Source organism: Molothrus ater, chromosome 9, assembly GCF_012460135.2.
Source record: "Molothrus ater isolate BHLD 08-10-18 breed brown headed cowbird chromosome 9, BPBGC_Mater_1.1, whole genome shotgun sequence".
Lineage (NCBI taxonomy): Eukaryota > Metazoa > Chordata > Aves > Passeriformes > Icteridae > Molothrus > Molothrus ater.
Window position 1 is genome coordinate 1,499,411 of NC_050486.2, and position 14,101 is coordinate 1,513,511.

General features: G+C 49.9%; 2 protein-coding genes across 4 annotated transcripts in view; both read right to left on the minus strand.

Annotated features, from left to right (window-relative positions):
• Nucleotides 1–881: 881 nt before the first annotated feature.
• The window catches only part of DNM3 (dynamin 3), a 173,330-nt gene continuing 160,110 nt past the window's right edge, over nucleotides 882–14,101 (minus strand). Inside the window, 1 exon segment of the mRNA XM_054515853.1 lies at nucleotides 882–1,279. Coding sequence (XP_054371828.1) covers nucleotides 1,216–1,279 — 64 coding nt within the window. The 3' untranslated portion in view covers nucleotides 882–1,215.
• LOC129046772 (filaggrin-2-like) lies at nucleotides 5,261–13,968 on the minus strand. 3 transcript variants are annotated; one of them, XM_054515854.1, is made up of 2 exons: nucleotides 9,935–13,968; nucleotides 5,261–9,894 (listed from the first exon to the last, which is right to left on the minus strand). In XM_054515854.1, exons 1-2 carry the CDS (start codon nucleotides 10,159–10,161, stop codon nucleotides 8,301–8,303), a joined length of 1,821 nt encoding a protein of 606 aa, XP_054371829.1. In that variant the 5' UTR covers nucleotides 10,162–13,968; the 3' UTR covers nucleotides 5,261–8,300. The 3 variants fall into 3 exon arrangements, with proteins under 3 accessions (XP_054371829.1, XP_054371830.1, XP_054371831.1); XM_054515855.1 differs by having other exon boundaries at nucleotides 5,261–9,794; nucleotides 9,855–13,968; XM_054515856.1 differs by having other exon boundaries at nucleotides 5,261–8,420; nucleotides 8,502–13,968.

Consider the following 14,101-nt stretch of genomic DNA (forward strand, 5'->3'; position numbering starts at 1 on the left):
ACCCAGCCCAGGGCACTGAGCTCCCCTGGTACCCAGCACTGAGCTCCTCTGGTACCCAGCCCAGGGCACTGAGCTCCCCTGGTACCCAGCACAGGGCACTGAGCTCCCCTGGTACCCAGCCCAGGGCATTGAGCTGCCCCTGGCCAACATTCCTGGCTCCAGGCTCGTGCAGGGGGCCCTGAGGGGCTGCAGCAGAGGGGACACCGGGGACACTGCTGTTCCCTCAGGGGGAGGGCACAAACTGCCTCAGCCACGGCCATTAAAGACCAATAAAAAAATCTCCAAATCTTACAGGAAACAGCAGAGATGTTCCTGCTGTGCTCATCCCACCTTTTGCTCCCTCTTTTCCCAAAACCTAAGGACCCCCTTAGGCACTGTGGGGTTCCCAGAGGAAGCTGTTGTGTTCTTTGTGCCCCACAGACCATCTCCAAGCACTGATTGCAGACACTTGGCTGATCCTGATCTGCAGGAGGAACTGAGTAATCAGGACATCTGCACATTTGTGCACAATCTTTAGGGGGAAATCCCTTTCAGGCATATTTTAACTCCAGCTCCTGCTTTGGAGGACTGTGTCTGGCCTTCTGCTCAGCTCTGAAACTCCTCTGAACGTGCTTTCCCCAGCAATGCAGTGAAGCCCAGGTACTGCTTGTAAAACATTCATCCATTTCCCAGCAAAACATCTCTGCAGCACTCCGAGCCCCTTGCAGGGGAGCAGGCTGAATGCTTCCCAACGGGTTCCCCTCCCCTTTAATGACATCTCCAGTGCTCTCAGCACAGCAGCACCTCCAAGAAATCCTCCCTGCAGTCCCCACCGAGGCACTGTGGAATGCTGAGATGATGGTGCAAGAAACAGAAGACACCACTCATACACATCCAGAAAGTAATAATAAAAGCCCATCAAGAATGACAGTTTATTTTGGGTTCAGAAATGCAGCATAACATTTTTACAGCAGGTGTATGTGATGCTCAGTGATGACCACGGTTTCGGGAATCCACTCGCTGTGCTCAAAGGTCAACACCAGGAACCATTTACAGATTACGAAACCAAAGGCAGATGTTTTGGCTCACATCAAGTAGGGCATTAACATACAGAGCAAAAAAAAAATCAGAAAGAAATTAAGCGTTTGCTTCTTACAAAAAAGAAGTCATGGTTTAGCCTGTCCTGGAAAAGTAAAGAGACAGCAGTAAAGCAAACGGCCGGCAAGGCGGGACAAATCATAGATCAAGCAAGAGTGGAGGGCTGTCGGGACGGGAGGAGGAGCCGTCGGCATCAGCTCGCCTGCGGACAAAGCAAGAGGAAAGACAGGCAGAGTAACATTCATTTACACAAGGGAGCTGCTCTGCCCCAGCCTGGGAGCAGGGCAGTGCCACAGCAGGAGGAGCTGGGCCAGGAGGGCACCGGGAGGCTCCCTGGTGGCACAGGGACAAAGCAGGTCTGCTCTCAGCTCGGGAGGGTTGGGCTGTTTTAGGACAGAAGGACAGAACTAGTCAGGAATGTCAATATGCTGTACACATCATGGTTAGTGGAGCTCTCTCAACAGGGAGGATAATATTTTCTATGTTATACTTGAACACGAAGTGCCATAACCTATAATGTATCTTCTTTAATATAATAAATAATCTACTTTTAGGAGGCTTACTGAGAAAGTGCAACAAGATCAGCAATAAAATAAACACACATTAACTATGTACATAAAGCCTTTTTGTTGAACATACAATCTTTTTAACCCTAGCACAAGATCCCTTGAGACCCCAGGCCCAGAGCTGTTCACAGCACACACAAGCTCTTCAGCTGCTGGTCAGCCCCAGCGGGGTGAGGTGGAAATGTTCCCTGGGCAGAGATCCAGGCTCAGCCTAAATGCAGTGTCAGATGAGCACCCTCCTGAAACTTAGCAACTACACCACCCAGATCTTTGTGCACCTCACCTAAGATCAGAAACTCTGGTGTTGCTTCATTATTGCTCCACTATGGCCTGGCAAGCAGAGCTGTGCCAGAGGGAAGCAGAGAAGGGCAGAGCAAGCTGTGCTCCTCAGACACAGAGCTCAGACCTGGCTCATCCCACCTGAGGGCTCTGCAGAGGTGCTCAGTCTCTCTGGCAGACCCACAGGGTGCTTGTCCTGCTTTCCTTTGGGCATGGAGTGAGTTGCTGCCAAGGCTGCTCCTCCAAGAGCAAGGGACAGGATGGATGGGATAGCCAGCATCAGGAGTAAGTGGGACAAACAAACCCATTCCAGGCACTCCACAGCAGAAGGAAGTGGGCCAAGGCTGCAGGACAGTACTTACTCAACTGGATGTGGCAATTTCTTGGGAAGCATTCAAGTGGTTTTCCTAGAAACAAGATTCTGTGGTTTATTCTCACAAGCACATACGTAAGAAGAGGTGAAATCATCAAACCCTGGATTTGTGCTTATGGTTTTTTATTAACCTGGACACCTAAAAGTGTTGCATTTAGGGCCCAGGGCCAGATGTAGATGAGATCTGAATGAGGATGCAGAGGAAGGAGGGCTGTGCAGCCTGTGTCCTGCACCCTCAGCATCAAGCACAGGACCAGATGGTGCTGATGCCTCACTGCCTCCTCCTCTCTTTTGGGTAAATCCACCCTTGAGAGCTTTATTTACAATTCAGGAGTACTGCTGAGAAATAGTTCTTGGGGGCAGAGTAAAGGACAGTGCTCAGTTGTGCCACCTTATGCTTGGCAGAAACAGTCATTAAAGTAAATCAGGGAGTCTCAAGGAGGGAGCATTTAAAAGCACATTTTAGGCCAGGAGCTGTGCCATGTAATTGAGGCTCCTGACTTACCAGCATTGCCCTTGTGTCCCCTGCAGCCACACTGGCCTGAATCCCCTCCTGGGAGTCATGCTCTTCCCAAAGGACAAAGGACAGCTAAAGCTGAGTCCTGGGGCTGTGGTGGGACAAACCCAGACTGTGGCCTTGCAGTGTCCTAGAGTGGGTTAGGTTGGTCCCTGCTCATGGATGGTGCCATGAGCAGAGACACCTTCCACTAGACCAGGCTGCTGAAAGACCCATCCATCCTGGTCTTCTATCACCATGTGGGTATCAGAATTTCATATTCTGATATCAGAAGTGATATCAGTGATCTCTGTGGCTCAGGCATTAAACCTGGCTTCCCATCAGCAGGCAGCTGCCAGTCAGTAACAGAGTTCTGTTAAACTGTTTGGAAATACAGGAGTGCTGGCAAGGCTATTTACAAAAATGTACCCAACAGATGCAGCACAGCTTACAGCAGAGAGCACTAAGCAGTGGAAAGCTGTGTAGAAGACAAGAAGGATCATCAAAATATGTTTTCTTTTTTGTAGTAAAAATTAGTATGACTGTGCTTGTGTTTTCAACCTTTTCTTTTCCTTGAAAGCTGATTCTGTGCACTTGGCACTGCAGATGTGGACCTGTTCCCCACACCAACAGCAGTCTGCTGAGATCACCAGGATGCCAGGGCTCTGACAAACTCCATCTCCACCGTGCCTCACATGTGACCTCCAGACTCCCCAGGAGTGTGGCACAAGTATGGGGTTGACAGAAATGGAAGTTAAACTAACACACAAATCATGATGCTGTTCCAAGCTCGTCTCTCTTCTGCAGGCTGAAACATGATTTGCTGCACTGGTGAGCACAGCTAATCGGCAGCCTGGGAATTAACAGAGTGAATCCCCATTTGTTGTGGCTCTTTGATTGGATTCTTCCTATCCATGGGGCTACAGCATACTGGAGCCCTACAAGCAGTCTCAATAAATACATTTATTAGACTGACTGTACTGGGGGCCTTTGAAACCACCAATTGCTTTGCCAAGGGATCTGTAACCATAATTTTAATAGCAGCAATTCATATTTTCTGAAGGAACAAGGCCAAATTCCTCTCTAGTTTCATTCTGTTAACTCAGTAAGTTCTAAGCTTTAAGGGTGACACTGACCCTAAGTGTTTAAAGTGAAGTAATGCAGTTAAGACAAAAGGTTTTTTATAATGCATTAATTTATAACGTGCAAAACAAGAGGCAGAGAGCACCTCTGCAAGTGAGCAGCTGCTAAAATAATCCAGGATGCACAGCTGAGCACTTCCCAGAACTTAGCTGGATAAAGCAACAGTAAACCAAGGTGTGTGCAAGGACCATGTAATGCAAAAAGAAAATCTTTACACAGGGGACACAGGGAAACTTTATTGACTGGCATGTGAAAATATCACAAATATCTCACATCCAAACCCCTTGGGAAGCTCAGCTGCCAGTCCAGGCTGGAGCTCCCACGGTGGGCACAGGAGGGGGACCCAGCCCAGCTGTGCATGTGTCTGTGTCTCTGTGTCCTTCTGGGTCACAAAGGGACCAAAAGCAGTGCTCAGTTTGCTGACTCCTGCACACAGCACATTTCCATGCACTCACTCCCCACAGCACTTCCCAGGAGTGCAGTGGGAGCAGGAGTGGGAGTAGGGTCAGAGGGAGCTGCTGTGTCTACCCCAGCCCTCCAAACCACCCTGTCCCCTCCTGGCTGTGGGGTGGGACAGCTCCCTGTGAGCTGGGGCACCCCAGCCTGCTCCTCACCAACCCAACCAACCTGGCATTGCAGCTGCCAGGATGGGAATACAGCAAAACATGCCTTGTCCCATGCACACCCTGCTCGTTTAACAACATTCCTCAAAACTAAAATTTGGGTAAGGACAATTTATAGGAGAAGCAAGCCTCTTTCACAAGAGAGACCTGGAAGTGTGGGGCCTTCAGAAGAGCTTGGTAGGAAACCACATGGCTTTTCTTTGCCCAGTTTAGCCATTACAAGAGAAAATAGAAAACCTAGAAGGTACAAATAAAAGCAAGATTCCTTTCAGGTAAGGGAGAAAAAAAAGTAGCAGATCAAATCAACACATGCACAAAGACACACAGAGTCAAGCCCTCCAGCTGCTGTAGAGGACTGTGAGCACAGTTAGTTGTCTGGGTGGAGATATGTGTCAGTAAGTTAGCTAACATCAGTTATTGCAGAAGGAAAAGTCAAGGCAGCACAGACCTTCCCCAAACATTGAAGACCTCATAAACAATGCAGAATGGACAGAGAATATCAGTAAAATTGGTTACTTGCCTAGAGATGTCCATACATGCGACTATACACTGGTTATTGTGACAGTTACCAAGCAATTTGTTTCCACATATTTGGTTAACAACGAGTGACATGCCAGAAACTCCTTTTAGTCTAACAGGGAGGAGTCTAACGGACGGATTACAGTGGGCCGAGTAGGTGAAGGGGGCGGTCTTCGACTGGAGAGAGAGAGAGAAGAAACAATGAGCACAAGCACTGAGCACAGACACTGAGCACAGACACTGAGCACAGACACTGAGCACAGACGCTGAGCACAGACACTGAGCACAGACACTGAGCACAAACACTGAGCACAAACACTGAGCACAAACACTGAGCACAGACACTGAGCACAGACACTGAGCACAAGCACTGAGCACAGACACTGAGCACAGACACTGAGCACAAGCACTGAGCACAGACACTGAGCACAAACCCTGAGCACAAACCCTGAGCACAGACACTGAGCACAAGCACTGAGCACAAACCCTGAGCACAGACACTGAGCACAGACCCTGAGCACAAGCACTGAGCACAGACACTGAGCACAGACACTGAGCACAGAAACTGAGCACAGACACTGAGCACAAACCCTGAGCACAGACACTGAGCACAAGCACTGAGCACAGACACTGAGCACAAACACTGAGCACAGACACTGAGCACAAACCCTGAGCACAAGCACTGAGCACAGACACTGAGCACAGACACTGAGCACAGACACTGAGCACAAGCACTGAGCACAGACACTGAGCACAAACCCTGAGCACAAGCACTGAGCACAGACACTGAGCACAAGCACTGAGCACAAACACTGAGCACAAACCCTGAGCACAAGCACTGAGCACAGACACTGAGCACAAGCACTGAGCACAAACACTGAGCACAAACCCTGAGCACAGACACTGAGCACAAACCCTGAGCACAAACCCTGAGCACAAGCACTGAGCACAAGCACTGAGCAGAGACACTGAGCACAGACACTGAGCACAGACACTGAGCACAGACACTGAGCACAAACCCACACCTACACCTCTGGCTGTTTGACATGGACATGCACGTGCTCGTACACACAACAATCCTACTGCCACGTACACCAAAGCCAGACACCCCTGAGCATGCACAGGAAGGAAGGAGAAAATGGGTTCTGCCATTTCTGCCATGCTTTACCCTCTCACCCATCACTGTGCTCAGCCTGGGGGCTCTGCACACACCACTGCCTTCTGGAGCCACGCAAACCAGCAGGGCAGGGGGGTTATTGCCTGGTTTCAGGGGTCAGTCCCAGCCTGGACACTCACAGAGCAGATTTACAGGTACATTTCAGAGCAGGCACAGGACTGGGGAAAGCAGCCTGCAGCAGCTTCAGGTCTGCCTTGCAGGAGCAGGAAAATCTGCAGCTTCTGGCATACCTGGGCAAACTGTAGCCCTATTGATGGGCCTGAATCTGAGGCACATTTTGAGGCTTTAAATCAATGGCCAGTCTTGAAAATGCCAGCCATGGCCAGGGCTACTGGATTCATTAATTTACCATGAATGCATTTTTCTATCAACCTCAGGAAGTGCTACAGAGTGATGGATTTTTTGGGAAGACTTAGGTGCCTTCATTCAATTTTCCTTTGTACTGAAAACCCCTGCATTTTAATTTGGACTCTGTCATCCTCTGATAAGAGACCCCAGAGCAAGGGTGAGCAGCAGTGATCTCCAAGCACATCCTACCTGCAGTCCAGGCTGGCACTTATCCCTCTCTCCCTTCACCAAGGATAACACCCAGCTCTGCTGGAGCTGTAGACAGAGTCTCTCTGGTAGCTGTGTAACACTTTACCTGTTTGTGTGCAGGAAGGTCCCCCTCAGGGCTGTGTGGAGGTAATTCCCTCAGCTCAGTTACAAAGAGTATTTTTGTTGCTGCTCCATTCCACCTCTGCCCATGCACAGAGCCTGGGCTGACATTGCCTGCACGGCTCGCACAGTCCTGCCTGGCACTGCTGTGTGCTGGACCAACAGCCTGAGACTGTTCAGCCTGCTCCTCTCTCAGCTGTCCAGCACCCTCCAGCCTGCTCTGGTGCTGCATTTAGCCCAGTCCATGCCTTACAGGGTGGTTTTGCTCCCTTTCTTTAGCAGGAAGTACCAGGTACGTTCTCTCTATTCCTTAACCCAGCCCAGATCACCAGGAGAGCCCATGGCTGCACCCAGGCTCTGAGCAAGGTGGGGCTAATGCTGGTTCCCATCAGCTCCAGCAGAGCTCATTAATAATTTTTTAGTAATAATAGATTAATAATTAGCCCCAACAAATGTGCAGCCCTTTCTAACTCATCCTCCACCTGTGCAAGTAGGGACAGTTGTGGCTCTGAAGAACATTAGGAAGGAAATGTGTCTCATTCTGCTAGAGCTCAACTGAAGATGAAAAGAATGCAACACTGTGTTAATTTTCTTTGAACAGGAACAAAATATGTGAGACAAATTTACACTTGACAAAAAAAAAATTCGTTTGGCTCAAAGTGCATCTTGTGCGACAATATTCTCTTTTGGTGAAGAAACGAGAATTTTAATCCCAACCATGCAACAAATACAAAATATGCCAACTAAAGCATTCAAGTAAATCAACAAGCTAAAAAAAAAAATAGGCAAAATATAATTTCTTCATGGTGTATTTTTCTTACAGGAAAAATGTTACTGTGTTAACTATTGTTTCTTGAGTTGCTCCAGTGTAGGTCTTCTGGACTCATTTCCAAAATTTGTAGTTTCATAAAGAACCACTTCTAAGGCTCTGCATTTCTGCTGGGTTGCATTAAATTATTCCTTTGTTGAAATGCCTCACATTGCATTGTTTAGCGCTTACTGAAAACATTGTATCATATGTATGCAATTGACAAACAAGGGAAAATGCATACAGCTGTCTTCATATCAAATTTAAAAGCCCAAACATGCATTTTAATACCAGGCTAAATGCAGCCCACTGGATTCAAATAATGCAATTTAGCCAAGTTGCCATTTAACACAGAAGGATCAGAAACTGGAGAGCACAGTGGGAAGATTTCCTGGACACAATCAGTCAAACCAAAGCCTGAACCACAATCAGGCCCAAGCCCCGTTCCCCCCTTGAACCAGCGCTGTTTCTGCACCCTGGCCTACTTTGAATTTCCACTCAAGCCCAGTGCAGACCTGAAGGGAAGAACCCTCCATTAGCTCTTCCCCACTGCAGAGTGCCAGGCACTTCAGGAGAAGCTGATTACCCCAAGGGGATGCTCTGATGAGGAGCTGCTGCCTGAGCCACCCATCCTTGTCCCTGTGTCACTGCCCTACAGACAGAGTGCTCAGAGCAGGGAGCTCTGACCCGGGGGGCTCTGACCTGTCTGTGGGTGCTCTGACCCTGTCTGTGGGTGCTCTGACCCCTCTGTGGGTGCTCTGACCCCTCTGTGGGTGCTCTGACCTGTCTGTGGATGCTCTGACCTGTCTGTGAATGCTCTGACCTGTCTGTGGGTGCTCTGACCTGTCTGTGAGTGCTCTGTCCTGTCTGTGGATGCTCTGACCTGTCTGTGGATGCTCTGTCCTGTCTGTGGGTGCTCTGTCCTGTCTGTGGGTGCTCTGACCCCTCTGTGGGTGCTCTGTCCTGTCTGTGGGTGCTCTGACCTGTCTGTGGATGCTCTGTCCTGTCTGTGGATGCTCTGTCCTGTCTGTGGATGCTCTGTCCTGTCTGTGGGTGCTCTGACCTGTCTGTGGATGCTCTGTCCTGTCTGTGGGTGCTCTGACCCCTCTGTGGGTGCTCTGTCCTGTCTGTGGGTGCTCTGTCCTGTCTGTGGATGCTCTGACCTGTCTGTGGATGCTCTGTCCTGTCTGTGGATGCTCTGTCCTGTCTGTGGGTGCTCTGACCTGTCTGTGGATGCTCTGTCCTGTCTGTGGGTGCTCTGACCCCTCTGTGGGTGCTCTGACCCCTCTGTGGGTGCTCTGTCCTGTCTGTGGGTGCTCTGACCTGTCTGTGGGTGCTCTGACCTGTCTGTGGATGCTCTGACCTGTCTGTGGATGCTCTGACCTGTCTGTGGATGCTCTGACCCCTCTGTGGATGCTCTGTCCTGTCTGTGGGTGCTCTGACCCCTCTGTGGGTGCTCTGACCTGTCTGTGGATGCTCTGTCCTGTCTGTGGATGCTCTGTCCTGTCTGTGGGTGCTCTGTCCTGTCTGTGGGTGCTCTGACCCCTCTGTGGGTGCTCTGACCCCTCTGTGGGTGCTCTGACCTGTCTGTGGGTGCTCTGACCTCTGTGAATGCTCTGTCCTGTCTGTGGATGCTCTGTCCTGTCTGTGGGTGCTCTGATCTGCCTGTGGATGCTCTGATCTGCCTGTGGATGCTCTGTCCTGTCTGTGGGTGCTCTGACCCCTCTGTGGGTGCTCTGACCCCTCTGTGGGTAGTCTGTCCTGTCTGTGGGTGCTCTGATCTGTCTGTGGGTGCTCTGACCCGGGGTGCTCTGTCCTGTCTGTGGATGCTCTGACCCATCTGTGGATGCTCTGACCTGTCTGTGGATGCTCTGTCCTGTCTGTGGATGCTCTGTCCTGTCTGTGGGTGCTCTGACCCCTCTGTGGGTGCTCTGACCTGTCTGTGAGTGCTCTGTCCTGTCTGTGGATGCTCTGTCCTGTCTGTGGGTGCTCTGACCTGTCTGTGGATGCTCTGTCCTGTCTGTGGATGCTCTGTCCTGTCTGTGGGTGCTCTGACCCCTCTGTGGGTGCTCTGACCTGTCTGTGAGTGCTCTGTCCTGTCTGTGGATGCTCTGTCCTGTCTGTGGGTGCTCTGACCTGTCTGTGGATGCTCTGTCCTGTCTGTGGATGCTCTGTCCTGTCTATGGGTGCTCTGACCCCTCTGTGGATGCTCTGACCTGTCTGTGGATGCTCTGACCCCTCTGTGGGTGCTCTGTCCTGTCTGTGGATGCTCTGACCTGTCTGTGGATGCTCTGTCCTGTCTATGGGTGCTCTGTCCTGTCTGTGGGTGCTCTGACCTGTCTGTGGGTGCTCTGTCCCACCTGTAGATGTTCCCACGTGTGTCTGGGATGCTGTGACACAAACATCCGTGTGTCCTCGTGGTGGGCCTGGGCAGCACATCCATGAGGTGCGGGCAGAGCCCTCCTCAGCTCCGGCCCCTCAAGGGTGCTGCCTGCCTGCTGTGCACTTCCAGCTCCTTAACCCCCCACATAAACTGGGGCAGCAGGACCTCCGCCTGCAGAGCCTTCTGGAGGAGGGCAATGTTTGGGAAAGGCAGTGCTGGGGAAAAGAGCTGGAGCAGGAGCGGCATGTCCCTCCAGCCCTGCCGCTGACAGGCTCCTGGGGTATCTGCAGCAGTGCAGGAAGGGGCACCGTGCTCCTGAGGCCCTGGGCAGAGCAGAGGGGCTCAGCTTGGGGAACAGACTGGGGGGGGGATCTGTTCCTTTTCCCTCCCTTTCTTTGCCTCTGGCACTCGGCATCAGCTGGAGCTTGAGTACAAGTGAAGGAAAGAACAAGCCCTGAAATTGCCTGTCCTAGGCTTCCCTGTCAAGGTGACAAATCATTCTGTGACCATTTCTACCCTGGGAGTAGCATTCAGACTTGTTTTTTATCCCATAACACGAATCTCAACCCCAAAAACAAGAGGCGAGGTTGTATCTCTTGTCTCTCCCTGGCTCCTTCAGGGCCGGACGAGTGGCCGGGAGCCCCGGGAGCGGTGCAGGAGCCTGGGCCACGTAGAGACAACAGAGACAACAACTCTGGGGCAGCTGCAGCGAGCACAGCCCCGAGGCAGCCGAGCGCGGGCTCGGCCCCATGGCCCCCGAGCCCCGGCCCCTCACGGGAGCCGCGGCCCCGGGCAGGCCGGGGAGCGGGCCTGCAGGGCGGCAGGGGGAGCTGCAGCCTGCCCGCGGCCCGGCCGGGGGACAGCGGGCACAAACAGCCGCGAGCTGCCATCCCAGTGAGTAAATATGTGACTAAGGCCGGTTCAATGTTTAGTCTGAGGCCAGCGGGTGATAGCGGCGCAGACGGCGCGGCCGGGCCGGTCCCGGTTATCGCAGCCGGGCAGCGGCCCCGGCCCCGGAGAAAGCTCCGAGGGAAGCGGCGCTGCTGCGGGAAACCCTTTCGGCTGTTGTCGCCAACATTTCAGCTGCGTTTTCGGGTCCCGCTGCCTGGCCCGTTTAACTCACTAACTCACTCTCTCGACTTTGGGGTTGTTGTTATTTTGTTGCCTTTTTTTTTTTTTTTTTTTTTTTTTTTACTGTTTGTAAAAGTTAGTGCTAAAGGGGCAGGAGATCATAGGTCCCCCTGGGGTTGAGTAAACGAGTCTGCAAAAAGAATCAGTTCTTCTAACTAGCACACATTAAGCAGACATAAAGAATTTACCAATGAAAATTGTGGACTAAGTATGTATTTAATAACTCCCTGATGTTGCTGCAGAGACTTCTCCTTTGAAGAGCTCAGTGGGGTTTTGAATGGAGGGGAGCTCTTACCCCCTTGCAAAAACTTTTTAAAATAGGAAAAGTTTTTACATTTATTTTTAACCTTAGCAGCACCCGCCCCCCCCATGTTTCCAGTTTTAAAAGAACTCCTAAAAGCTTTAGCTAGGCAAATGCCGAGTAAAAGAAACTAAATAAAGCAAGTCTAGACTTAAAATTAGATCAGAAACATATGGGAGTTCTTCGAGCCTTTGCCTTTTGAGAAGCCCTATCGCTCCCCACACGGAGTGCACAAAATGTGCTTTCAGTAAAGCATGGCTGTAATTACCATGGGAGGCCCCGCTCGAAGATGGCTTCTCACAGCACAGCCAGAGGACTTTGAAAGAAAAGGCTTTCATTTCCACTTATATTTGACATTCTTGCTTGCTTGTGACCACCAGAGAACATTTGTGGAAGGCATGCACAGAACTCTATTTTATGATACATCCTATAGATCTGAAGCTGTGAACAGAAGCCCATTATTCTCTCCCTTTTCCATCATGTTGGTTTCCCTATAACGCAGCCCTCTCGGATACCCCGATATGTGACATCGTCTTTGTAGAATTTAGCAAGAAAATACTTCAAATCTCTAAGCAGCTTTAAGACTGACTGCAGGCAAATTTGTTTTAGGTGACAGAACAAACCTGGAATGTGAGGCATATGCTAAGAGTGCAGTGACTTAGTGCAGGTGAGGAATAAATCTGGTTTCCTGTTTGGGCGATTATTTAGAGAACTAAGTAGCTTGATCCTGAGAAAGTTATAATGCTTTGACTGGTTTTATTTTTGTACTGTTTCTTTGGTTTTCTCTGTTTCAGTAAGATTCTGAGAGACCCACACCTTCTATTACTGGTTCTTGTATCAACTTAACTTTTATATGGCATCTCTCGACCTCCATCAGCCTCAGGATTTGGAGGACAATCCAAACCAGAAGTGGAAGTACTGTACCTATCATGCTTCAAAAACAGAGGCAAGACATGGTTTGTAGACCTAATTAGTCTTCAGTCTAATTGTGCAGGCTTAAACTCTGTCCTACAGCAGATGCAGCACAGCTGCTGCAGAGTCTCCCAAACATCAACTCAGGAGTGGAAGTGGGAAAGCCAGGGGGAAGACAGGGGGAGGAAAGGCACTTGGTCCTGCTGACACAGGTCATAACAAAGCAGGAAAAGCAGAAAAAGGATGATGACATTAGGAGGACTAAAGCAGGAATCACAGACAGGGATCAGGAGGAGATGGTGATTGCAGCGGAAATGAGAAACTGCATGGAGTGGTGATGAAGGGTGAAAGGAGCTGGGGAATATCTGCCTGAGATGGTCCCTTAGCCCAGTGGAATGGTCCAAGAGAGTGAGAATTGCTCAGATTTGTTTCTGTACTGGAAAATGTCATTTTGTTAAACACAAAATGTCTGTAACTGTTGCCCAGAGGATCAGTACGGTCAGGCAGGCCAGGAAGGGAAGCCCTCAGACACAGAGCACAGCTTTAGAGGGTGGCTGCTAGTTCTGAAGCATTCTCCAGCTGAACTCAGGCTCTACAAAGCACAGAGGGCATGCTCAGACTGTGCTGCCAGGGACTGCCTCAGCTGTCCCTACAGCTGAACCCCAAAACTGCAAATGACCCCTCTGCACAGTGCTCTCAGTGGAAGAATTTTTTTGTTCAGTATAAGCAAGTTAAGGTTATTAGATTATGCTGTTTTATCAGATAGCTGAAAGAAACAAACAAAAAACGACACTGCAGCAGTATAAATCTCCATGAATTCAAAGGCTTACACTGTTTGAAAGCACTGGGGTTAGTGAGGTTCCACTGTGTGTGATTTAACTTAATACAGATACTCCTTTCAGAGGCAATGTGGTCCAAAATACGATGTTCCAGCAGAATAATTTATTATCTACAACTCAAGCTATGTTTTCTATATGACCATAATAAATCAACGTCCATCACACACACATACAAATATATTGTATGCTTATGTGAACACTGCATTTTCAAATTAGTCATTTCAGGGAATTAATGTGTCATATGAAAAGCTCAGCTTGAATAAACACAAAATTAATTCAACGGAGTGACCGAGACAGAGTATTATTCTTAAGAAACTGTGTGTTCTTGTTTGCCCTTCAGCAGAGAACATGTCAAGTAAGCAAGTGTGCAGTGCATCTGTGGAATTCTGCCCCAGCCTTTCAGAAACCTTAGGTTGGGATGGTCCAGAGGGTCACAACTGGCCATGAAGAAGAGAAAGTTAGGAGTGCTGAGTGGGAGCATTCAGAATGCTGTTCTGTGCATGGAAGATGACAACAGAAGGGCCACCAAATCAGCAGGAAGAACATCTGATCTCTTTACAGCAGCTCAGTTTGTGAGCTGCAGTTTGCCATCAGTGTGAACCATGGACCCCACTTTTGAATACATCTCCGTTCTTCCTTCCTACTCAGCTTTGAGCTTCCTCTGCCTTGTTGCCTCTCTCCTCTTTACTTACCTTGGTGCAAGAAGGGGAGCAAATGTCCTGGTTGTCACCTGCAGCTGGAGTTGCTCCTCTTCTTGTCCATGATGCCAACTAATGGGATTACCACTGTTGTTAGTGGAGCCATGGAGTGCCCTCAT

Excerpts from the sequence above, each read along its gene's own strand:
- LOC129046772 (XM_054515854.1), bottom strand. The coding sequence starts at position 10,161 with ATGGATGTGCTGCCCAGGCCCACCACGAGGACACACGGATGTTTGTGT. Across the intron at positions 9,895-9,934 it reads GTCAGAGCATCCACAGACAG|GACAGAGCATCCACAGACAG; the intron begins GTCAGAGCATCC and ends ACCCATAGACAG.